Raw genomic sequence first — 26330 nt, forward strand, 5'->3', positions numbered from 1 at the left:
AAGCAGAAAGTGGGTGGGGCTTCTGTGAGAAGACCATATTAGGGATATTACCATTCTTTTAAAGCCAAGCGTAGATAAAACAGTTAGAGCAGTGTGAAGCCTTAACTTTTGTCTGTGCCAAAGTATTTATGACAGAAAACGAGAAAAATTATAATAGATCCACTTGATGATGTTAGGAAGTAAACATGTGGTAGATAAGCTTTTTCAGAGCAGACACTTTGGAAAAGCACCCTTGTATGTGCTGTGCTATATGGCTCAGTGTTACATTTAATGGGAAATAAGCATTGCTTGTGTTTTTCCTGCTGCTGTTATAAATCTTTGTCTTTTGTGGAAAAAACAGTATTTCCCCTTTTCCACAAAGACAATGCTGGTGCCCAGTGTAGTGCAGACTAGTCCCAAGTGACAAAAGCTGAGGCCAGCACTACGCTTCAGAGATCCCAGGCACGGTGTTTTAGGCCCTCAGGTCAGTGACCATGAGAAGGACTATCACAACAACCAGCAGGCAGTCGTCAGATTCTCTCTGTCATCATTTTTCTTCCCACAGTATTTCTTAACTTCTCGCAACTCAGCATAATCGCCACTAAAACCAGTTGAGAGGTGGGCCGGTTCTCTGGAAGCTCTCTGTGTGGGTGGAAAAGAGGTCCATTAGGACACCCAGCTGAAACACACCTGTTCGTTCATCCCCTTTGTGATTCGCCACCTCTTGTATTCACACATATTAAACCCTGCTTTTGTGATATGAGTAGTATTTTGTTCGTCTTCATATCAATGGCTGATACTTGAAGTGTTACTCTTCGTGTTGCCTTAAATATTTGTAGCTAAAACCTTTTGCAAATTTTGTATTGTTGTGGATTTTTGATTTGTTTTAAATGTTATTTATTTGTTCGTGTTTGATAATAATAAACTTATTTACACTGAGTTGTTGATGTGAGGTGTGAAATTGAGGGAAAGTACAGACTCCCACCGGCAGGGGGCGGTGTTCCCGGCTCCCGCCCGGTTTCTTTTTTAACTTCCGCTTCCGGCTGTATCTGGTGCTATGAGCTTTGTTTTGAATAAACGTCTTCTCGTCAGCTGATTGAAAACAGGATGGCGGAAGAGCAGGACGCCGGTGTTTCTTCTCGGACTCAAAGGAAAGCTTTGAGTAAGGCTAAAATACTACAGCGGGAGAGCGAGAGGGAGGTCTTCAGACTGGTGAGAGGGGGAAAACATGCACATTTACAGCTAGCAGGCTAGACTAGCTCATGTTTGCTGTGTCCATTGTGAGGCTTACCCGGTCCCTCTGTCCTCCTCCCGTAGGTCGGGCGGGTCCTGAAAAAACCGGAGTCTCAGCGGTCAGAGGAGGAGGCCGCTGCTCTGCTGCTGCACAGAGACACTGTGGAGGAGCTCTGCAAGAGACAAGTCCGCAGAAATGTGCTCAAGAGGAAGCAGGAAGAGGTGAGACTCCGGCCCAGAGAGGCTGGCCTGCTAAGGTTGGTTTGTCAGCTAGTGGGACAACTTCAGAACAGACGTGGAGGCAGCAGGTTTCTGGGTTGATTGTGTGAAGACTCAGAGAGGTTGAATGGTAGTCGCTCTTTGTGCACAAACTGTAGTAAATACAAAAGGACTAAAACCATTCTGGTAAATGCACTGGTACTCATATAGTGCTGTTCTGCTCTAAGTGGGCACTAAAAGCTTCATTTGCCCAATCACACACATTAATTTCTTACACCTAAGCACCTTTTTACACTTTTCACACATATACTCACACTCTGATGGATGCAGCAGGCTCAATTCGAGCTTCAGTACCCATGGATAAGTCAAAATGCAGACTGGAGGAGCCAGAGATTGAACCATTGGCCTCCTGAGCTACCACTCGGGTCCTCATGGATTGCTCATGGAGGAGCAGTATGAGGGCTCAACATCTACCCATGTGTGCGTGTGTTAACTCAATAAGAGTTAACACACGCACACATACACCCAGAAGCAGTATCTCTCAAAGAGCCCAGAAAAAATGTTAGCAGCTATTTTTGTTGGTTTGTAATCCTAGACGTAGCCAAAGTATGAACTGAGGAGCTGCACCAAACGTGGTTTAACTCTTTCCCCCCTAAAGACGACATTTGACAAGATCCTCTGTACCCTTAATGACATGTATTGACACCGCAGTACCAATATACTCTGGTTTGAGTTTGACAACCACTAGAATAGTTTATGAAGGTCAGCTGCATAGGTAGAGTCCACCCTCACCCATTTCTGATGAAAACCCAGTCATTTTGTTCTATAAGCAGGTCTGAAATATGGTAAAAACCACTTCGTTCAGAAAAGAGCTTCAAGGGTTATTCCTAGTAGGCTAAAGCAAGGTAGAAGGTAGAAAACTTCCTCTCTTAGAAGTATTTGTGGTGATTAAAAAAAGTTTCATTAAAGATCATGGTTGGGTGAAAGAGTCCTCCTGCTGTTGTGACGGCGTCTAGCTCTCTCTGCTGTGAGAGGGCAGCGAGGCTTCAGAGTGAAACGTACAGTAGTTTACTGCATGATTTTAAAAAATAAAACTGCTTCTTTTGCTTGGACTTCCTCCCTTCAGTGATCATTTTACATTATTTTGTCATGGTTTAAAAAAATCAGATGCAAACCATCGTCACCGTCACTCCCTGACCCACTCTCCAGGCAAACAGTCTATTTCTACAGCTACAGCTGTAGAAATAGACTGTTATCTACAGCTGTAATATTATCTACAGCTACTCTTAGTACCATTGATATTAAGTTAGACTCTTTTTCTCCAATTGATCTTTCTGAGTTAACTTCAATAATTACTTCCTCCAAACCATCAACGTGTCTTTTAGACCCCATTCCTACAAAACTGCTCAAAGAAGTCCTGCCATTAATTAATTCTTCGATCTTAAATATGATCAACCTATCTCTAATAATCGGCTATGTACCACAGGCCTTCAAGCTGGCTGTAGTTAAACCTTTACTCAAAAAGCCATCTCTAGACCCAGCAGTCTTAGCTAATTATAGGCCAATCTCCAACCTTCCTTTCATATCAAAAATCCTTGAAAGAGTAGTTGTCAAACAGCTAACAGATCATCTGCAGAGGAATGGTTTATTTGAAGAGTTTCAGTCAGGTTTCAGAGCTCAGCACAGCACAGAAACAGCTTTAGTGAAGGTTACAAATGATCTTCTTATGGCCTCTGACAGTGGACTCATCTCTGTGCTTGTCCTGCTAGACCTCAGTGCAGCGTTCGATACTGTTGATCATAATATCCTATTAGAGCGATTAGAACATGCTGTAGGTATTACAAGTACTGCGCTGCAGTGGTTTGTATCATATCTATCTAATAGACTCCAGTTTGTGCATGTAAATGGAGAGTCCTCTTCACACACTGAGGTTAATTATGGAGTTCCACAGGGTTCAGTGCTAGGACCAATTCTGTTTACATTATACATGCTTCCCTTAGGCAGTATCATTAGAAGACATAGCATACATTTTCACTGCTATGCAGATGACACCCAGCTCTATCTGTCCATGAAGCCAGATAACACACACCAATTAGTTAAACTGCAGGAATGTCTTAAAGACATAAAGACCTGGATGGCCGCTAACTTTCTGCTTCTTAATTCAGATAAAACTGAGGTTATTGTACTCGGCCCTGAAAATCTTAGAAATATGGCATCTAATCAGATTCTTACTCTGGATGGCATTACCTTGGCCTCCAGTAACGCGGTGAGGAACCTTGGAGTCATTTTTGACCAGGACATGTCCTTCAACGCACATATTAAACAAATATGTAAGACTGCTTTCTTCCATTTGCGCAACATCTCTAAAATTAGAAATATCCTGTCTCAGAGTGACGCGGAAAAACTAGTTCATGCATTTATTACTTCCAGGCTGGACTACTGTAATTCATTATTATCAGGATGTCCAAAAAACTCACTGAAAAGCCTTCAGCTAATCCAAAATGCTGCAGCAAGAGTCCTGACAGGGACTAGAAAGAGAGAGCATATTTCTCCTGTTTTGGCTTCCCTTCATTGGCTTCCTGTTAAATCCAGAATTGAATTCAAAATCCTGCTCCTCACATACAAGGTCTTAAATAATCAGGCCCCATCTTATCTTAATGACCTTGTAGTACCATATCACCCTATTAGAGCGCTCCGCTCTCGCTCTGCAGGCCTACTTGTTGTTCCTAGAGTATTTAAAAGTAGAATGGGAGGCAGAGCCTTCAGTTTTCAGGCCCCTCTTCTGTGGAACCAGCTTCCAGTTTGGATTCGGGAGACAGACACTATCTCTACTTTTAAGATTAGGCTTAAAACTTTCCTTTTTTCTAAAGCATATAGTTAGGGCTGGACCAGGTGACCCTGAATCCTCCCTTTGTTATGCTGCAATAGATGTAGGCTGCCGGGGGATTCCCATGATGCATTGAGTTTTTCCTTTCCAGTCACCTTTCTCACTCACTATGTATTAATAGACCTCTCTGCATTGAATCATATCTGTTATTAACCTCTGTCTCTCTTCCACAGCATGTCTTTATCCTGTCTTCCTTCTCTCACCCCAACCGGTCGCAGCAGATGGCCGCCCCTCCCTGAGCCTGGTTCTGCCGGAGGTTTCTTCCTGTTAAAAGGGAGTTTTTCCTTCCCACTGTCGCCAAAGTGCTTGCTCATAGGGGGTCATATGATTGTTGGGTTTTTCTCTGTATCTATGAAGCGCCTTGAGGCGACTTTTGTTGTGATTTGGCGCTATATAAATAAAATTGAATTGAATTGAATTGAATTTCTGATTATTTTTGAAGCTCTAATGGTCTTCAGTACAGCTCTGATGTCTTTTTCAGGTATTTGATGGTGTTGATGAGCTGAAAAATAAAGTCAGGCAGCTCGCTGTGGCAGTCAAACAAGCCAGTCACCTGGTGGTTTACACCGGAGCCGGTATCAGCACGGTATCTTAAACTCTTCCTCTTCATTTTCGCCTTACTTTTCTTTTTTAAACTTTCACAAAACTGACGTCGTCTGTAATTTCAGGCAGCTTCTATCCCTGACTACAGGGGCCCTAACGGGGTATGGACGCAGCTACAGAAGGGTCGGGCCATTAGGTGAGATACAGAGTCTTTACTGTGGTATGAAATATATGTATTACTCTCCCCTAGTGTGTTGTTTGATTTATCTCTGCGTTTCTTTACAAACAGCTCGTCAGACCTGAGTAAAGCGGAGCCGACGCTCACGCACATGTGCATTAAGATGCTTCATAAGGAAAAGCTGGTATGTCACACCAAAGTCCAAAAACATATTTGAATTTCCATTTAAATGAGTGATTAGAGATTTGTAACTTCAGTTTCAATGGTTACTGCGACATAAAAACAGCATCTAAAGACTCATCCGTTAAATCCAATCATTTAAAAAAAAAAAAAAAGCTTCAAGTTAAAAACGTTATTTACTTTTTCCAGTTATTCTGACTTATTCCAGTCATTCCGACAGAAGCTTCAAAATAACTTCCAGGATGTTCCAAAAATGACAACTTATTCTAGAAGGATTTTAATAAGGTTAGCCAAGAAAAACAATAGCTACATTTACCAGAATTTTACTATGATAACAAGCAGATGTGACACACACACCTGAAACATAATTGGCTATTTGTGTTTCCTGGTCTGGCATTGATAAGGACAGGACAGCGTCCATCTTTAGCGTTACAGAATATTACCTCAGTTTACCCAGGTGCTGCGTCTCCTCCTTGTAGCATCTCTGCTCGCATCACATTTAAAGGCAGTGCTTCATGTTCTGTCTTTGTTTGCTCTGTGTAAAGGTTAAGCACGTTGTGTCTCAGAACTGCGATGGACTCCACCTGCGTAGCGGTCTGCCCAGACACGCCCTCTCTGAACTCCATGGAAACATGTTTATTGAGGTAAGAACCACGGATCCTCAGTTCTTAGACTTTGTAGAAAGCCTGGAAAGAATTTGCTGTGATGTTTCTAAAAACAGCATCTAAGCCTAATCCCCTACAGATCCAGACGTGTTTGTTTCGCATCAAAAAATATTTCTCAGGTGCATCACGTCTTAAAAGCGCTGGAGGTTAATCTTGCCTTTCAAGAGCCATCACACACGCTGCTTAAATTGCTGCTCGACTCTCCACAAAGGCCCGTTTAATGTCATTTGTGTGCTCCCATCACTGGCTGCCTCGTCATTTAGTGTCTGTGCAGTCCTGACCAAATATTTTTATGCAAATGGCAGGGATTTGCATGAGAATATTACAAGAGCTCAGGCTAAGTGATTAACTGTTAGAGGTGATCCAGACATTAAGTAAATATGTTTTTTAAAAGGATTGCAGACCAATGTGAGAGGGGCCAAAATTGCTGTGAGATGTCATTGTGATGTTATTGAGAAAGATATGACAAACTAATCCCGATCCAGATATCTTTCCTGGATGCAGGGATTTGATTCATTCATGGTGTGGAGGGAATTTTCAGCCTCAGGCAAAGTTATGCAGTCTCTGACTGCTCTTATCCTTTAAAATTTCCAGGCTTGGGATTAGTAAAGGTCTCTGAATTGAGTAATTGAATAAAGAAATTTGAAATGTAGAAGTGAATTGCATCAGCAGTGTAAAGCATGCATGGATGAGTGAACACTAAAAGTTGAAAGAGTAGAAGAAGCCCTAACATTAGATGTGTGTGCAGCAGGATTAAATGTAAAACATGAATTGATAAACATTACAATACATTTCTTACTGGCCTCAAACTCTTTATTCAGAGAGTTTAAACTGCTCTGAAACGCTGGGTTTCCCTTCTGTCGGTAGGTGTGCACGTCCTGCTCCCCGGTCAGGGAGTACGTGCGTTTATTTGATGTGACCGAGCGGACGTCGCTACACCGCCATGGGACGGGACGGAAGTGCAGCCACTGTGGCGCCGAACTGAGAGACACCATAGTGCACTTCGGGGAACGTGGGACCCTCGAGCAGCCTCTCAACTGGAGGGGAGCAACAGAAGCTGCCAAGATGGCGGATGTTATACTCTGTTTAGGCTCCAGTCTGAAGGTAGGATTTATAAAGCTGTCGGAGTCTGTAAATGTAATCTGGGTTAGGTTGCATACACTGTACAGTTTTATACCAGTTAAACAGCATGTGCCCTCAAGAACAGACATCGAGTTTGCGTAAAACTGAGCAGTCCAAACAAGATTTGAGCCCACAGTAAAGTGACGATAAACCCTAAGGCCTGATTTGGACTTCTGCAGGGAATCTTTGAAGAGCCTGCGACGTAACCTACGTATGCTGTGCCAGCCAATAGAAACAAATGAAATGCTGGGTCTATTTTCCCTACTGGGTCTCCACTTTTTGTTGTGGTTAGTTTTTGCTAGACCACATACAAAAACTGTGGTGAGAAAAGAGGGATTGATGGTAGTGAACAGATCACAGTAGTTGCGAGCTGCATTGTTACATTTCTAGAGAGCTGCATCGTCAGGTTACACTGTAGGGTTTCACGGGGGTTTGCGGTAATGGTAAAATGGTTCGTATATAGCGCTTTTCTACTCTAGCACAGTACTCAAAGTGCTTTACACAACTTGTCTCATTTAGCCATTCACACCCATTCGCACAAGCACTTTTGTCTAAGCTTTTTCTCTGTAAGTGCTTTCTGTCTAACATTCACACACATTCATACTCTGATGGATGCCTCTTGCCAAACGATACTTGGCATGCAGACTAGAGCAGAGCTGCGGTGTAGATTTCCCCAGTAACTCAGTCATGTGCACCTTTAGTGTCTCCTGGTTATTAATGATCCTGGAGCATTCAAAAGGTCACAGCCTCTGTTATTATTCAGTTAGTAGTTTTTTTAAAATCATATTATGATGCAAAGAAGGGTTCCCACACTCCCACACAACTTAAATCTGGGACTCTCCACCATTTGACCCTAGAACTGAAGAAGCTTCTCGGATTAGAGGTGAAATGTCTTCCAGCAACTTAAAGAAGTCCAGACGCTTTTCTTTCCAAGCTCCTTAGACAAAGGGTTCCTCTTGTCCTGCCAACTCAGTTTTCTTTTATTTCACTTGCAGGGATTTTTTTTTTTTTTTTTTTTTTACTTTATCCAACAGCTCTCATTAGCAGTTGTATTTCAGGTAAATGCAGAGAAAAAGTATGAAGAACTTATCAGTTACTACTGCGAGTTAATTTATAACTACATTTGAGTTGTAATAATGGCAATATTGACTTCATTTTTAACAACACAGTACTTTAATTGTACTGTTTACATGGACAGCTAACTCCTCCTGGTTCTGGTTTTCATGCAGTAGACCAGTATATAAGTTAAAGTTTACCTTAAACCTTATAATATAGTCTAAATATATGTACAATATAAAAAAAAAAACCAAATATTTTTTGATGTATTTCCATTTGTGAAGAGGGAAAAACCCATTTATTCATTTTACTGTGTGTTACGTTCCCCTGAAAGTGGTCTAGGTGATGAGGGGGAAGTAACAAAATGTGTCCGGGTCAGAAAAAGGAGACAGAGGCAAAATGGTTAAATTAAAGAGTTTTTGCAGAGGGACGTAACACTGTGTGAAAGAAGCAGAAATCAAGTAGTAGGACAGTTAAATTCCAGCTATATGGCTTTATTAACTTTTTAAAGGAACCTCTATTTTGACGAGTGGTTTCCCTTTGTACTGCCTCTTGCTCTTTCAGGTGCTGAAGAAATACACTTCTCTGTGGTGCATGAACAGACCAGCAAGCAAAAGGCCCAAACTCTACATTGTCAACCTTCAGGTACATTTAATTTTTTTCAGTATAGGTGAAAAACATGCAGATAAATAGATGAGATGCGGGTAAAGTTCTGAATGCTCAGTGGTTCATTATGCACTGGCGTTTTGTTTTAGTGGACACCAAAAGATGATCTGGCTATGCTGAAAATTCACGGCAAGTGTGACAATGTCATGAGACTCCTCATGGAGGAGCTGAACCTTCAGATTCCTGCATATAACAGGTAGGATGATAACGCCCATCAAACACAGATGATGTAAATAATATTGGCTTATTGATATAAAATCTGTCATTCAGAGACAGATGGAAAATTACAAAGAAAACAATTTAGCCGAATTGTTCACTGCCCTGAGTTCTCCTCATTGTTTTTTTTATCAGGGCAGACGATCCCATCTTCACTCTGGCTACACCTCTGCAGCTTGAAGAGGTGCAAAGCCACTCTCGTGAGGTCGTAGCGCCTCCCAATGATCAAAATGACTGCTCAGATGACCCCGAGGAGCAGAAACCCACATCTGTGCAGGGCGGCTGGTTCGGACGAGGGTACGGCAAAGGAAGGCAGAAGAAGAAAAAAGTTGCGTGACTGACAGGACATTGTGAACTTTTTGGTCACTGCCAGCAGTTTATCCCATCAAGAGATTCAAGTTTCAGTCCTGTGATGATGGAAAGTTGGACTTGAAGCTTCTGGGGTGTTGTTTTGTAGGATTGTTTCCTTGCCATTAGGAAAATGGCACACTGCACTGAACTGTCGTGTTGTACAGCGTACACTTTAGAGTGATACCTGGGTTCAGAGCAGGGTTTTGTTAAGCAGCTGCAGTTTGTTATGTTTTTGTGTTCATGGCAGCTAAGCCAGCTGGGTTAGACGGAGCCAAATTTTAGCTCAGTGTGGCTAGGATGTTTTTTTCTTTTCTTTTTTTTTCTTTTACAAAAACTGACAAGAAAGGTCTTAAAACGTGTCAGAAAATGAGGTCCTGTAGGGGTTTGGTTTGTTTTTTTTTGTGAATGGATCACTTTTGACACCATTTCAGGTGTTTTAACCAGACTGGTAACGGGTGCTTCTTAGAGCCTGATTGATATCACCAATATCAGTATCTGCATTTCCCACAAACACAGCCAGCTGATCTGAGTAAAGGTGGGGGGTAAACAAGTAATTCATGGCTTACTGGAACAAAACAGAATTATTTTTAAATATTATCCTAGTAAGTCTTCATAAAAAATGACAAATGTTATAAAAGTCTTTGTTTTATGTGTCTGAAAGGGGAAATAATATCACCAAATATTGGTGTAGCTCGTATTCCTGCATCGGTTGGGCTCTACAGTGTCTAATTTACGCTCTGCTGGTGTAGTATGACCATGATGTATTAAAACATGGATATCTGAGGGTAGAGTACTTCATAAATACTGTATCATCAGAAGAACATGAGTGGCAGATAACAACAGCAGCTTAAGCAAAAGTCCATTTTGAATTATGCTTTTCTATCTTTTACACATGTACTGATTATAGTAGAATATATTTTTGTAGTGTTTGTTTTTCATATGTTCAAGACTTCCCTTTTTTTAAAAACATGGCATCTTTGTGTTGATGTTTATTTTGAAGGTTTATGTTGGCCGTACTTAATTATTGTGTGCTGCCCTTGACTCTGCTGTAATCCTTCCTCAGGTATGCAGGCTGGTTAGTACAGCCGCTACTGTATTACATTTGTTTACGTTTAAACTTTAGTGTGATATATTTTTTTTTTATTAATAAAAAAAATGATTTTTGTTTACAGCATAGGAAGGTAAGCTGAGTTTTGAGTTAAATTACTGTTTGCTTAAGTGATTGGAAACAGCAGCCAGAGTCATTGTATCTGTTATTTTATCTCAGGAAGAACCTTTAGTGTCAACAGTCTCATCATGTCTGGTATAGTGTTACACATTATTTAAAAAAGTGCAGGCTGTCTTTGATAAGCTAGTGTCGGCATTCCTAAAACTCAAACCAGTGCTAAACCTGAATGTGAAGCCTCGTTGGTTTTTGCTGTATTTCTTTTCTCTCACACGCAAAGATGTATTTGTGAGAAAATAAATCATGATGCAATGAATTTTCTTTCTGCTACCATTTGTTTGATAAAAATAAAGAAACCATATCTGATTTGGTGCTCTAACTTATCCTATTGCCTTTGTAGGTTGTGTATAATTCTATACAAAATAGGAAATGGGTGCAAACAGAAATGAAAATGCTGTATCTAATCCAAAAACAGTTTGTACAACTCTAATGAGCTTGAAAGTCAATATTTAGTAGGATTACTTTTATTCTTCAGCACAGCCTGAACTCTCTAAGCAAATGCTGATGTGAAGTGGTGTATGACTAATATCTTTATCCCAGTAAAATATGTTTCATGGCGATTTTGGGCAAAATTTTTCTTCCCCCAAAATACTGCTTCAATAACATTGAGGTGCAGGAGGCCAATCCATTCATCGCTGTCAAACACACTGTCAGCAAAAGTGCTCCTGGATAGGAAAACTGTACCTCTCTCCTGAGCTCCTCTGAACATACTGCTGATTGGTTAAATAAAAACAATCGTATTTGGACTCATCACTTCATCAGACCTGTTGCCACTGAAAACCAGCTTTTTCTCCATGTTTCACTTCCTTAAAATGGCTTCTTAATACAATCCCACTTCCACTGAGACCATTTCCACTGATCAATGGCCATGAGTACCATTCACAGAGAGTTGGGGAATGGCTGCAATTGTAAGATGGCGAAAGATGTACCCTTAGTCCCCCTCCTCGATACAGAGATGGTCTTTCCCTTTTCACGTAAATGGACTCCTTGAGTCTGCCCTCAAACCAGCTTTCCTCCCTGTCCAGGATGTTTACATCCTCATCATTGAAAGTGTCCACTGGCCTGTAGGTGTAAATAGACTGCGTCCTGGCCTGACGAGGTGGCTCTTCTGTGTTGTGCCATCCGCTTCGCCAGAGGTCAGGGCCGTGCAGACAGGTTTAAAGGGGCGGGTGCTCAAAGTTAAAAAGGGGCACATTGAACCAGGCTGAATAACAACAACACACATTCATCAAGAATCTAATATGGGAAGGGCAGGGCTGTGTTGATCTGAGACTGTAGACATTAAAAAGTCCATAGGAGAGATGGTAGCAGATTAAACAAGTGTCATGAGATAATAACAAAATGCAAAGATTGGTGACAGCGCTTGGAACCATAAGGCAACAAAAAACTGTGAGAAATAATTTAGGCTCTGCCTGTGAATCACTCTTTGCTTCTCTTCTTCCTTCCATCCCATCATTTCATATATCACTCTCTACTTGCTATGTGGGAACAAGGCACAACTTGCTATTGCAATAAACTATAATCTAATTATCCACACCTAACAACTCTTCCACTTAATCTATAATAAAATGATGACAGAAAAATGTTATAGCACTGCCTTTAGTAGCCTCACACAGCTCCTACTGTTTCCTCCTCATGTCCTTACCAGGCATGTCTGGACAATATTATATCATGAGTAATATATTTTTTTTAAATCCGTCTAAATAAAACACACACATGCACACACAGTGACATTTTAGACCTTCTTCAGAATACTGTATATACTATGGGCATCATGGTGCTGATCCAGAATCCTTACATATTTATTACTAGAGCTACAATAATAAAGAAATGAGGAGGGGGAAGTAATAAATATGAAATAATGTATTTATGATGATTCCATTTGTTTCACTATCCACTCTGTGCAGGGGCAAAGCTTATTACATTTTTAAACTGTAGAGATACAATAATTTTACTGCTGTAAAATCCAAATTTTGTCTTATTTAAAATATAAATCTGATATAATCTGCTTCTTAATGTATGTTCTTTAAAATACAGCTTGTGTTTTTTAATATATTATAATTATAATAATTATTATGTGGACATGCATATTAGATCGTTTTTTAGTGAAATATAATCCCTCCAGAAAGGCAGGAAAAGCCCGGAAACTTACTTTAAAACTAAATATGTTTCTAAATACTTTAAAACTAAATATGTTCCCTAAAACGGTGACAGAGCTACAGACCCATGACTGCCAGGTAGCCAGCAGCTATGACCAGCACTACTTGTGCAGCTAATAAAAGGACAGGTAATGTTTGTCGTGCTGTTGCACACACGCACGCTCGTTTGTTTCAGTTCGTCAGCTGCCACAAGACAGCTTACCAACGTGTACGTAATAAGCTAATACTCCTGGGTGCTATACACTACAGTGTACGCTGTACACCTACTTACTGGTTTTGTCGCATCAGTCTGTGTCTCTGAGTTAACTTGTGTTTCTCCTACAGCTCCGGACCGCTAAAAATGCGCGTGCGCTTTGTGAGCTCGTTCCCGGCTCGTAACCAGCGCGTTCTGCCGTCAAGGGCGATCATTGGTTAAATGTGATCATGTGACTGATGCAAGCCAGATCCTTTTATTTAGCAAAACTGTGATTAATAGTTAAATATTATTGTTGAGGGGCACAGACAGGACTCCGCACGCACGCACACACACATAAAAATAATAATAATAATTTTTTTTTTTTAAAAAGTTGCCTCAACAAAAGGGCACTTTGGGCACCCATCAGGAAAGGGGCGGGTGCTCAAGCCCCTCTAGCCCCCCCCCCCCCCTCTGCACGTGCCTGCCAGAGGTTGTTGATCAATGGTCATGAGAATTTGCATAATTATAATGAAGGAACTGACCTCCCAGCCCATTGTTCCTTCAGTGGGCTGGTTTCAGTCATTATGCAAATGTTGTGTTTATAAGGTTGGGGAAACTTGCAGTCAGAAGAAGTCACTTGGATGAGTGACGAAACGTTTCTCCCACTAAAAACGCTACGTCCAGATGAACAGAATCAACTTTTGGAGATTTACTTACCTGGATGATTGAACACGCATCAAGACATTACACTGTAAATCTTAAAGCTATAAAAAGCAGTAACGTACACAGTGAATGTTTACATGTTGATTAAATGTGTATTATCACTTATCTAGCGTGGGCGCCCTTGGCTTCTCACACAGCGGTACTTGTTACTGCCGAGGGCACAAAGTTACGCTGAACATGTGATCTGGCGCAATCTGCACGTCAGCGGTTCGATGTGACGTGGTGCTAGAGGCGTTGCCCGGGGCACCCGGTTCAGTGTAAGTCTGAGTTAGAAAACAGGAGGCGCACAGGAGGATTTCATTTGAAGTGTTCTTTAACGATCCAGATACTCCTAAACTTAGGTCTCCTCTCGTTTTTACTTGTTTGGCGCTGCGCTGTTTCCCCTGAGCCCACAGAGATGATCAGAAACGGTCACCACGCTACTAGCGAGCCTCGTGAAGAAGCCGACTGCACGAAACCGGGATCCTCGGCGTGCAGCCCAGAGAAAAGGAAGCGGGTGGTCCGGTTGTGGTGTGATGGCTGGTGAGTGTGTGTACCCGCTTCCAGTTCTTATTATTAGTGTCGACTTATTAAACTCTTCTCCATAGTTTATTGGTCTGATACGCTATTGTTATGCAATCAACAGCAGGGGAACAGGAGGTTTAGCATGCTATTGCTAACTAGCCGCTTGGCAGTTGGTAACTGAGCACCGGGGCTTATCTGTTACTACGATAACCAGCTTAAATAGCGTATTACGTATAGCCAACGCTACATGATGAAATGCGCAGTGTTTAAACTGCGCTAGAAGTTCAACAGAGGTGAATGCTGTGTTGTCAATAATGTTATTAAGCGTTTATTAAGGACCCCGTGTTTCACTGATAAGCTTGAGTTGTGGGGAGCTCCGTTCAGAAAGCTGGGCGTTGTTCCTGAGCGGATCATCACGTTAGACCTCTGAGCCCACCGTTTTTCTTCTCCGGTGATCACACACATGCAGAATAGCTATTAATCATTATGGAGATGTGGACTGTGCTGTAAAATGAAAAGTAGCCTCGATACTTAAAATATCTAACCTTTAAAAAAATAATAATTAGCAATATTGTGTTTAATTTAATGTCGTTTCCGTCCTGTTGCTCTCCTCTGCTCGGGCGGCATTTTTCGGTGTCTGTCTTCCTCATGACACACATTCCTTGGTAAGTTTGGAGCTCGAGCTGCGTTTAAGTTCAGAGAAAAAGTACTTGTTTATATATGGAAGTATAGGTAAAGTTTACAAGAACAACACACGCAGTTTAAACACATACATTTGTTGTACCCCAGTAAAAAAGCCGATTAATGAATAATTAAAAGCACTGAGAGCCTGTACGAAAGTTAAAAATGTTTCGCCCGGCTTGAAACCCGAAAATCTTCTTCCTTGAATGACATCTGTGGTGAACATACTATACTGGTGTTGACTTGTGATAGTTACTAAAAGGTAATGACAGGATATCTTCCAGATGACGACGGTGGTTTTGTTTGATTGTTAATATTTAAACGCAAGCAATTTATGATGATGTTAAACCTGCTTATTTGGCCCACCTGTAGTATATTCACTGCCCACACTTTGGTAATAACTGCACTAGCACTAGTGACTTCTCAGCTTTTGGGATCGATAAAGCATCCATCCCATCTGTCTGTCTATCCTTCCTTCCAATGTCTGGTTTTGGGTCATGGGGGAAGCAGCAGTCTAAGCAGAGATGTTCAGACCTCTCTCTCCCTGTCCACCTCCTCCAGCTCATCTGGGGACAACCCGATGCACTACTGAGTCACCTGAGCGACATAATCTCTCCAGTGTGTCCCGAGACTGAGCTGGAGCTTTCCTTAGGCACGATATGCCCAGAGTACCCTGGATGTGTCTGGAAAGAACCACCTCAAGTCCTTTCACTGTGGATGATAAATACTAATAAATAAGTATATCTTAGCTTTTCTTAAATATGTAATGACTTAATTTACAAAAGTAATTTACAACAAACCTAAACAAACAAAATATTTTAAATGAGTGCAATTATATATAGATCAATAGTATAAAATACAATGATAAAATAAATATCTTAATAAGATAAAAACTCCAGCAAAGCAAAATAAAAACATTAACCTGCATAGAAAGTGTCACATTATTTTTAAAGCGGCTCAGTGTAACAGTGTAAAGTATAGTGACAGAGGAAGCTTGAATTAAAATGTTAAAAGTAGCAAACAGACGATTCTCTGCTCCACAGATGTGTTGCATTGTACAGAGATGCTGCACGAGGCGTGAAAGGTTTCCTGCATCTGTCCTTCTTGCAGCAGATCTGAATCTGTCTTAGAAAAAGTTTCTTCGCTGCCTTTCCAACAGTTTGTCATCACAGCTTCATTTGTGTCCAGTTTTCTGCCAGTCACAGAGTCATAAAGTCCAGGGCTATAAATAAAATAACTGGCTTTACCATTAGAGTAAACAGGTGCCACATTCATGATCGAAACATACTGGTGCACACTTTCCTTACAGAAAATGTATGTAAACCTACGCCCATTTAATAAACTCTGCCTGGACAGAAGTGAAACTGATTATTTAAAGGTCAGAGGAACCTCAGACACAACACCTGTGAGTTGTGTTGCCTGCGCGGATGTTAAAATATCTCTTTTTTTTTTTCTTTTTTTTCACTGCTGTCCCAGTGAGCATTAGTCATCCTTCTTTTACACGTGCACCTTTATCCCATTAGGAATCCCGTCACGAGCACCTGCAGGTCTGACAGAACTGTTTGTTTATTTTCTGATTCGATCAACTGAGTAACGCCGAGTGCTGCTTTGAACGTATATTTACTCAGGGACACGTAGTTCTTTACGCTGCCTGTCTTGCTGACGGCAACAGACGGGACTTACTTCTAAAACAAACAAGCGTATATCTGTCATTGTTGTGATTTTAAACTCTTCTGCCACAAGCGCATGCTGTGGGGAAAATGCCTGGACCCTTGCTGCGGCTGGACAGAGAGCTGAGTCCTCATTTGTGATGTGTAAATTCTCTCCTGGATTCACTCAGGCAGTCAGTCATGTGGTGGTTATAAATATCTAGTGTACACTTTGTTCGCTGTATTGCAGAAGAGGCGTGTTGGAGTGGTGTGCAGGGCCTGTGGATGTCCTGAGACACAGAAATTATGCAATGACAGGTGAAATATGAGCGTATAGGAGCTCGGGATTCAAATGTTGGCCATGTGCGTTGGCCTCGTGACGGACGGGCGGCCCGACCAGGGTTTACCCTGTCCTCTCACCTGATGACAGCTGGGGGGAGGCTCAGATTCAGTTGTCATTAAGTAAAAATGTTAGTTTCAATGGAAGTTGAAGAAGCATGCTGAGTAGCTTTTCCTTACAGTCGGTATTTTCATGTTAAAATGATAAAATGGCAACAGAAGTTCTTCATAAACTGTGTACTTTTAGTACCTTTAGTCTTAGTTTTTAACTTTTAATCTCAGTCTGTACCTTAATGACGAGTTTTGACACCTCAGTATATATCAGTAAAACTGTGGTTTGGTGATCATTAGAATAGTTTCTCGGGTTTTTCAGATGGTAGCTCCATAGACACCCTCTGATTCCACATTCACAGTCAGTTTGTTCCATAAGCAGGTCAAAAATATGACATACAAAAGAGCTTCAAGGGTTACTCAAAGTATGCTTCTAAGGTGCAAAGAGTTAAAGGTGAAGCAAAGTGCTCTGTTGAAAGCGCTTCCATTCACCCGGAGTTTGTTTGCCACATTTAGGGCAAAACTGAATTAATAAGCAGCTGAAATGAAAGATCTCTGTGTGAAGACACTTTGTTCAGTTTGCCAGAAACTGTCAAATGGATAAATCTGTCAAATTTCTTGTAAACTTCGTAAAAAAGTTGACAGCAACCACCCACCTCTTCTTTTTTTCCCCCAGCAGTGATACCTGCAGCACGTAGGACTTTATTTTAAAGCTTTAATGGCCCTTTTTTGCCATTTTAGTTTATTAATAAAAGGGGGAGGAAGATCATAGATGGATGTAGTGAAGGAAGACATGCTAGGGTTGATGTGACTGAGGAGGATGCTGGGATAGGGTGAGATGGGGGCAAATGGACCACTTTGGAAAGATGAAATCTTTTTTTTTGTGGGCCAGTTCAAGGTCATAAGTGGCGTTTTGGGGAATATTGGAGTTCTAAAAAATTTTCAGCAGAGGATGAAAGAGTGACCTGGTTTGATCTGCAGGGCAGCGGACCCCCAACCTTTTTTGCGCCATGTACCGGTTTATGTCCAACAATATTTTCGCGGACCGGCCTTTAAGGTGTTGCCATGTTTGCTTTACAAACATAGTTATCGACTCTTTGTTTCACAATCAGGTTATGCCTTTCACTATCAGCAGAGACTTTGACTATGGTGCAAGAGAGAAAGAGTGCTCACATTTCCTTCCTATTTAAAAGGCAAGTCTACAGAACATTAACTGCACAAGTTGCCAAATAGTAGAAAGCAAATAAACACTGGAATATCGTAGACTTTGTGTCCGTCTAACCTTTCTCCCAGTAACCTTTAGCATTTTTGCTCACCACGACTGTCCGTCAGTTTGTTTTTAGATGGATATAGGCCATGTGATTTAAAGACACTGTCTGGCCCCTGCTGTGCAAGGTCACCAAAATAAAAAAAAGACACGACAAGGTCGTGAAAGGTTGTTTTAAAAGACAGTGATGCTGTGAGCCTGCAGGGCATCAGACGAAAAGCCTAAAGCTGCAGGGTGCTGGTTACCAAGGCCACACTTGTGTTTTTATTCATTTGTTTGAGCCCTTAATGTATCCATTGTTTTCCACTGTGATGACGTGTCGCCTCTTTCCATCTCCACAGTTATGACATGGTGCACTACGGTCACTCAAACCAGCTGCGGCAGGCCAAAGCCATGGGAGATTACCTCATAGTGGGCGTCCACACAGATGGTAAGACCACAAGTACAGACCCTTTCTTAACCCTGATACAGTGATTAAATATTAATTCCTGACTAAACGGTCGGTCATTCAATGGAAAAATTGTCATTCACTCAGCTGTGTCATGGTTTGAATTTCTCAAATCTCATTTGATGTTATTATAATAATTTATAAGGGATCTAAATGCTGGAAAAATAAGGCAGTTTTAAAGACTGTATAACTCGAATGATATTTGTATTTCAGTGCTTTGCTTAATAGCTGATTCTGAGGGCGTCAGGCGGGGCTGATTTTCTATGGAAAGACTTTAGTCTGTTCAGTCACATCCAGTAACACTTTATCTCTAAATTATAATCAATAAAGTTTTATGGTAGAAGTAAATAAAGATGTTGCTCAATGATTAAACACGGAGCTAACCTTTGTCAGATTTTTCCTGCTTTAGCTGTGAACATCAGAGGCAGACCTTTGATTATAATCAGCTGTTTAATGTGGATGTTTAAGATTTCCTTACTGGAAATGTGTTGGTTGAAATAAAATATAAATGTAACTACATTTATGGCTACATTTTTCATTAATAACCATTTCTTTACCTAAAACCCAATTTAAAGCTGAGATCTCCAAGCACAAGGGCCCTCCAGTCTTCACTCAGGAAGAGCGCTACAAGATGGTGCGTGCAATCAAGTGGGTGGATGAGATAGTGGAAGGAGCACCATACGTCACCACCCTGGAGACGTTGGACAAATATAACTGTGACTTCTGCGTTCATGGAGGTGAGTCCGTTTGAATCTCACAGCCTAAAACGTTTGTTGTTACACATTGTCGCTGTGAAAGAATCCTCCCGAGTGACTGGGTTGTGCAGTGCAGGGTTAAGGCACTCGTGAAATCAGAGCTACACCATCTTTTATGTGCCATCTCCACCAGTTTGCTGATGTAGAGGCTGCAGGGTGTCCTTAATGTGCTCCCTGCTTAATCTTTAGGTTGTCTTGCTGGTTTTGTCCATTTTTATCTCAAACAAATATGAGAACTGCTGGACTTTCACACGTCCACATATATCGTTAGCTGATTGCTAATGGACTTACGATGGACAGTTGTAAATTTTAACATTTAGGGGGGTTGGGAAGCGCATCTGTAGCCGGTTCGATCCCCGTACTCTCTGTCCCGGTCGTTGTGTCCTTGGGCAAGACACTTCACCTACCGCCTACTGGTGTTGGCCAGAGGGGCCGATGGCGCGATATGGCAGCCTTGCTTCTGTCAGTCTGCCCCAGGGCAGCTGTGGCTACAACCGTAGCTGCCTCCACCAGTGTGTGAATGCGAGAGTGAATGAATAGTGGCATTGTAAAGCGCTTTGGGTGCCTTGAAAAGCGCTATATAAATCCAATCCATTATATCACTCAACCAGAGTACATGATGTGGGCAGGCTTCAGGATGTGATGTTTATGTTTCCCAGATGACATCACGCTGACGGTAGACGGCAAGGACACATATGAAGAGGTCAAGCGAGCAGGCCGTTACCGGGAATGTAAGCGCACTCAGGGCGTCTCCACCACTGACCTGGTGGGTCGTATGCTTCTCATGACCAAAGCCCACCACAGCAACATAGTGAGTTTACGTGGTTCTCTTTGGCGTGTGGATAGCTGTTGTTTATTTTATTGTCAGCCTAATCTTTTCCTCTCTGCAGGATAACCCAGATTATCAGCAGCATACGGACAACTTTGGAAAGGTAAATGTCATTTACTTTTAGTTTCAAGGGTTTGTGATATTTGCTAGTCTTTGCTCATCATCCCGACGATAGGAATGTGTCAGAGGCGTTCAGTGCTGTTTATATGTCACCTTTAAGGGTCCTAAAGGCCACAGTCCCTGGACAGGAGTTTCTCAGTTCCTGCAGACGTCCCAGAAAATTATCCAGTTTGCCTCAGGAAAGGAGCCTCAGCCCGGAGACACCATCATCTATGTGGCTGGAGCGTTTGACCTCTTCCGTATCCTTATCACATGAAAAAAAAAAAACAGAGCTGAGTTATGAACAAAGAGATTTCTGTGGTGAACATGTTGTTGTAGCTGTTTCCTTGACGACAGCATCTCTGCAGACATCGGCCATGTTGACTTCTTAGAGATGGTATATAAACAGGCGGAGCGGCCGTATGTCATCGTAGGTCTACACTTCGACCAGGTACATCTCAAGATTGAAAAATCTATTCCCCCCTGCTGCGTCAGCAGCTTTCAGGAGAAACATTTGGAACAAGTTAAATTAACAGAAGCTCACAATTAAATAGAAGTAATGGAAACTAAAGTCCTTAATGACTCTAGTCAAACTTTTGGGGAGAATTGAACGTGAAAATGAGCCTTGTAACTGCTGGCTGAGTCAGTTATATTAATAAGGGTTCTTATTTAAGACCAGGATTGACTAAAGTGCATTTTGATCCATCTGCTCATTTTCAGATGGCCACTCTTCCCAACATTTCATCCAATTTTGAAGAAATTGTGCTCCTATAAATAAATTGAATCGTGTTTTGCTGTGTAAATTTCACATCTTATTATCTCTATTAGAACTTTTGACCTCTATTTTTTTTCTTTTTTTGTTTTGTTTTGTTGATTTTTGTTGATCAAACTCGGGAACAGCAGTCAGCTCTTTTCATTGTCACATTTAGAGGAAGCATAAGAAATAAGAAAGCAGTTTTGCTACTGTCACATCCGTATCTGAGATAAATATTTGAAAAGGAAGAGCATCGAGGTAATCACTGATCTCGTCCTGTTCTTCAGGAAGTGAATCGCTACAAGGGGAAGAACTATCCGATCATGAACATCCACGAGAGGACCCTGAGCGTCCTCGCCTGCCGGGTGAGTTCGCATAAGAGAAATGTTCATAACAGCGAGATGTTTTTTGTGCCCCGCATAATCACACACTGAACTTGGCTAAGCGCCATTCATTCCTCCTGATCAGCTATCAGTCAGGAACAATAAGTCTCTGTGCCCCTTCTGCATCATGTGTTGGTGTTACCTACGAGAGTGTTACACAGTCTATAAAAGCATTAAGTCGCTCCGCTCTGTCATCAGTTTTTACCAGAGGTTGTTCACTGAGCTGTAGAAGCATACTGACCTTTGAGGTCTCCTGTAAAAGGTTTTTGGTTAAACTGTGATGTGTAAGCAGAAATGCACAGATGTGATACTGCCATTATAAGGTTAATCATTTAATAACTTTTCCTCTCACTGGTCTCTGTGTGTCTGCAGTATGTGTCAGAGGTGGTGATTGGTGCTCCCTATGCAGTAGGCAAAGACCTGCTGGATCATTTTAAGGTGAGTTGTAAATGTGTGGCGCCCCCTGGTGGTATGAGATGTGTTAAACATGCTGAAGTGGTTAACCATTATCATTTCAAAAATGTGTATAGAAATCGGTTTGATAGCCTTGTATGTGATCACTGAGTTTCAGATAAATCTGATTTATATAGGAGCTGTTTATATACAAAAAAATAAGGAGATAAAAGGATGTTTCTGTATTTTGTCATGGTTTAATCGAGTGTGTTTGAATGTGCAGGTGGACCTAGTGTGTCATGGGAAGACTGAGGTACTTCCAGACAAGGATGGGGTGGATCCCTACGCTGTGAGTACACTGTTAATAAACACTGTGAAGATATTGTGTCACAGATGCACAAGGATTCACTGACGATCCAGTTAAGTCCTTTTTTAAAGTGGTTTGGCGATAGCAGGCAGGCAGCCTGATGGGAAGTACTTTAGTTAAATCCAGAGTCTCCACAAAGCCTCCATCCCTTACGATTATTCTTTTTTCCTTTCTCACATTTTCTGGACAAGCACTCGTGGCAACGGACAAAAAAACAATAAAACAGAGAAAGAAATAGTTTGAGGTTGGTCAGAGATAATCCTTGACCAATGTGGGCAGTGAGTATATCGCAGAGATGAGCAGCACAAATTCCTCTGAGAGGGCGTCTCAGCTCTCCCTTCGAGACAGGCTGAGGAGCTGAGTCACTCAGGAGGGACTCAGTAGAGCTGCTACCCCTCAACACTAAAAAGAGCTGTCATGGTTCAGACATCTGACCAGTAAGTGCTGGATACCTCTTAGGTGAGACGTTTTGGGAAAGGCCACACCCAGAACATGATGGAGAGATTATGTCTCTCAGCTGAATTGGGAACACCTTTGTTCTCCCTGGAAAGCTGGAGGAAGCAGCCAGGGAGAGGAAGGTCTTAGCATTTCTGCTTAGACTGCTGCTGCCCAAATCCATTTAAGCAGGAGAAAAGGATTTGATCCATCCATTAGGAGTTATGTGCTCAAAGCTAAGATGAGCATAAAAATCACTTTGTCTTGATCTGTTTTCACACGTGTACTACAGCCCTGGACTTTTACAGAGGTCACCAAACAAAAGGTGCATGTGGAAATGCAAATATCAGACGCAGCCAGGTCAGACATTGAATGGACTTTAACCTTTGCAGCTATGAGCAAATACCACAGCAATTTGTGCAGTAGATTCCAGGCTTGTGAGTGTCATGTGCAGTGCACACCCTGCACAGGCAGCTGCCTCATCTAAACCAAACACTTTTCTCATAAATCAATCTAAAGCTGGCTATTTCCTGCTGTGTACTACATGTTAAGGAAGGACAACTTTGGAAAAATATCCTGATCTGATTCACTTCTTCAAAGTTTATCTATTCAAGACTTTTCATGGTCCTGAATCAAATCATGAGTCCGCCACAATCGTTAGATTCGATGAATGATAGGTGCTTCACTTTGGATTTAAACCATTAACCCATCTGGCCTGAAGTGGCAGTATGGAGCAAAATATCTGCTAGTTGCTTTATTCTGATCAGTTATGTTTTTGCCCCCTCAGGAACCAAAGAAGAGGGGGGTATTCAGGGCTATTGATAGTGGGAACAATCTCACTACTGATGACATCGTCCAAAGGATCATTGAAAACAGGTCGGGGACTCGTCGCTTCTCTGGGTCTTCATTTTCTGTATTTATAAATCTGTATCTTCATCCTTTGTTTACTAATCGGTCTTTTCTTGTTAACAGGCTGCAGTTTGAAGCCAGGAACCAGAAGAAAGAGGCCAAGGAGATGGCAGTGATTGAAGCAATGAAGAAAAGAGAGCAGAAGCAGCAGGGTGAAGCTCCAGCTCAGACTGCTCACTAATAAAACGGCAAGCACGGCCCCAGAGTCTGTTTTACTCGTCCACGGACTCTCAGGTTTAAGAGCATGGACCCGGACAGAGTCCATACAGTCCTCAGCTGGGCCTGGCTATTCGGTTTCTCTGCTAGTCCACTGAGTGCAAAATCCTGCTTTGAATATTTTGGTGAATCAGCGTGCTTATCAGTATGGACTGCTCCAGCCTAAAGGGTTTAGGATAGATCCAAAAAGTCCAAAAACCCACTAAGACCTTAATCTGCAGCATCCCTTTACTCTTCCTCCACAGAAAACGTTTATTTTCTGTTGTGCACTGTTTTTGTCCATGAAGTCACACACTACATGTCCCCGTATAGGTGTAGAAATGGTATGTTAATTTTGTAAGTATCCTTAACTTATTGACACAGTGTTGATGTCATTGTCGGTTATGTTTTTAGATTTTTAACCAGCTTAGTTTTAACGATCATTCTTAAAATTATCATCAGCACGGTTGAATGTACTTTGTTTTTAAGTAATTTTCATCCATTTAATTTGTAGATCTCACTTTTTAAAAAAAAATCAGTCCTAAAAATATATCTTTTAAACGATCTGTGAGTGGTCGAATAGTTTTAACTACCTGAATTTGCACCAAGTGTGTGTGTGTGTGTCTGCGCGTGCGTGTGTCTGTGTGTGTGTGTGTGTGTGTGTGTGTGTGTGTGTGTGTGTGTGTGTGTGTGTGTGTGTGTGTGTGAGTGTGCATTGAATGAGGTCACTGAAGGTGTGTTTGGTCTATACTAGAATAGTGCCTCAAAAGCTATAACTAATGTAAGGGCTGTTAATTGTCTCATTGTCTGATTCCACAAACTACAGCATATCTGCAGCTACTCCTGTTTCTGTTTATTAAGGAATGTGTTGGAGAAGATGGGATTTTTTTTGTTTCCCTACTTCAGGAGACAATCCAAGAAGTCATGTGAACATAAAGTCCGTTGCTTTTCCTGTCTTTGTATGGGGAGCATTAAAGGTGAATTGTTACAATTATTCACAATCTTTCAATCATTGTCTCAGTTAAAATATTTGCTTTATTTAATAAATAACAATGTGGCAAAAGCGTGGTTTTTAATTTCATTTTATTAAGTTTTATTAAATAGTGCCTGCTGATTTAAAAAACAAAGAAACACACAAAAAAAAACGGTCCTTAACCACTCGTTTCAAGATGCTTTACACAATGCAGATACTGAAAAAGACGTAATTCTATGGAAAAAACAAACAAACAATGCAGTGATTTGCAAATTTCATAAAATCACAATAGAAAACGTTAAATGTTTAAACTGAGAAACACAATTTTAAGAAAAAATATTTTCACACATTTCTTCCCATGATTCTCCAAAATCTTGATTTGGTGAAAGATCTGGACTGTAGGCAGCGACTGGACTCTTCTACTGGGAGGCCTTGCTGTTGTCATGAATGTATTTTAGCGTTGTTGCTGAAATGTGAACGACCTTCCTTAAAAAAGGCGACCGGATGAGGGCATATGTTGCTCTAAAACTTGTGTATCCCTTTCAGCACTGATGTCTTTCCAGAAGTAAAAGCTGCCAATTCTATAGACATTAATGCACTCTGTCAGCTTTGGAACCAAGTGCTGATAACAAGCTGAAGGCAGCATCCATGTTTCTCAAAAGGAATTTCTAGTTTTGATTCGTCGGATCACAGAACAGTTTTTCACTTCACCTCAGCCCATTTTAAATGAGCTTTGACTCAGAGAAGACTGCAGTCTAAGGGATTGGCCACATGGGATGGGTCGAAGTACCCTTGCACTCTGAGAGTGAAGTTGGTAATGCACTATATGGATAAAAGTATTAAGTCACACCTCTTAATCATAGTTTTCTCAGGTTCGGTCTGGGCCTGTTAGATCCAATGAAAGGAAATCTTATTGCATGAGCTTAATTTTTTTGTGATAATTATATGCTTTTAACTTTGTGGGAATACGTTGTGGAAACCCCTTTTTCTGTTGCAGCATGACTATGCCCCACTGCACAAAGCAGGGATCATAAAAGCAGGGCTGAATGAGCTTGGTGGAACTTGATTGGCCTGCATAGAGCCCTGACCTCAGCTCTATCACACACCTCTGGGATGAACTAGAAGAGAGATGTCTGACCTTACACATCCTCTTCTGGATGAATATGCAAAGCTTTCCACAGACATAATCTGAAATTATGTGGAAAGCCTTCCCAGAAGAGTGGAAACTGTCACAGCTGTAAACACAGGACTGATTTAGAATGGGATGTTATAAAAGCTCCTGTAGGTGGCCGTCTGTCTTTATCGTTAATCATACTATGAACACATTAAGATATGATGGGGCCTGAACATTCACGCCTTTGTATCTATGATGAAGGATTTTAAATCCAATTCTGGATTTAAAGTTGAGTGAAGAGACATATGAGCTCTGTGGTGTTTTGGATTAACTAAAGGCTTTTCAGGGAGCTTTTGGGACAGTCTAACGATAGTGAATTATGATAGTCCTGCCTCAAAGCAACAAATACATGAACTACTTTTCCAAGTTCACCCTGAAAGAGGATGTTTCTAATTTTAGCCATGTTGCACAGATGAAAGAAAGCAGCCCTACTTGTGCATTTGATGTCTGTATTACCGCTGCCACATAATGTGTGCTGCCTGATGACAGAGCGTGGTCAGCACATAGTCACGGTTCACTGAGGCGGTGAAATGAGGCCACAGCCACTC

General features: G+C 41.4%; 2 protein-coding genes across 2 annotated transcripts; both read left to right on the top strand.

Moving 5' to 3' along the window:
* Positions 1-999: 999 nt before the first annotated feature.
* Positions 1000-10826, top strand: sirt7 (sirtuin 7). The gene is made up of 10 exons (XM_026170153.2): positions 1000-1191; positions 1297-1434; positions 4800-4904; positions 4987-5057; positions 5151-5223; positions 5765-5863; positions 6752-6988; positions 8627-8707; positions 8818-8924; positions 9080-10826. The coding sequence occupies exons 1-10, from the start codon at positions 1087-1089 to the stop codon at positions 9279-9281; spliced, it is 1218 nt and encodes a 405-aa protein (XP_026025938.2). The 5' UTR covers positions 1000-1086; the 3' UTR covers positions 9282-10826.
* Positions 10827-13791: 2965 nt separating this feature from the next.
* pcyt2 (phosphate cytidylyltransferase 2, ethanolamine) lies at positions 13792-24629 on the top strand. Its single transcript, XM_026170154.2, has 12 exons — positions 13792-14099; positions 18410-18498; positions 19092-19253; positions 19931-20082; positions 20162-20203; positions 20321-20459; positions 20568-20650; positions 21241-21318; positions 21709-21774; positions 22013-22078; positions 23319-23407; positions 23504-24629. Exons 1-12 carry the CDS (start codon positions 13975-13977, stop codon positions 23619-23621), a joined length of 1209 nt encoding a protein of 402 aa, XP_026025939.1. The 5' UTR covers positions 13792-13974; the 3' UTR covers positions 23622-24629.
* Positions 24630-26330: the final 1701 nt, after the last annotated feature.

Source organism: Astatotilapia calliptera, chromosome 6 (genome assembly GCF_964374335.1).
Source record: "Astatotilapia calliptera chromosome 6, fAstCal68.1, whole genome shotgun sequence".
Classification (NCBI taxonomy): Eukaryota; Metazoa; Chordata; class Actinopteri; order Cichliformes; family Cichlidae; genus Astatotilapia; species Astatotilapia calliptera.

Excerpts from the sequence above, each read along its gene's own strand:
- pcyt2 (XM_026170154.2), top strand. The coding sequence starts at position 13,975 with ATGATCAGAAACGGTCACCACGCTACTAGCGAGCCTCGTGAAGAAGCC. Across the intron at positions 20,083-20,161 it reads AAGCCCACCACAGCAACATA|GATAACCCAGATTATCAGCA; the intron begins GTGAGTTTACGT and ends TCCTCTCTGCAG. Across the intron at positions 20,460-20,567 it reads TGGAGCGTTTGACCTCTTCC|ACATCGGCCATGTTGACTTC; the intron begins GTATCCTTATCA and ends GCATCTCTGCAG.
- sirt7 (XM_026170153.2), top strand. The coding sequence starts at position 1,087 with ATGGCGGAAGAGCAGGACGCCGGTGTTTCTTCTCGGACTCAAAGGAAA. Across the intron at positions 6,989-8,626 it reads GTTTAGGCTCCAGTCTGAAG|GTGCTGAAGAAATACACTTC; the intron begins GTAGGATTTATA and ends TTGCTCTTTCAG. Across the intron at positions 8,708-8,817 it reads TCTACATTGTCAACCTTCAG|TGGACACCAAAAGATGATCT; the intron begins GTACATTTAATT and ends GTTTTGTTTTAG.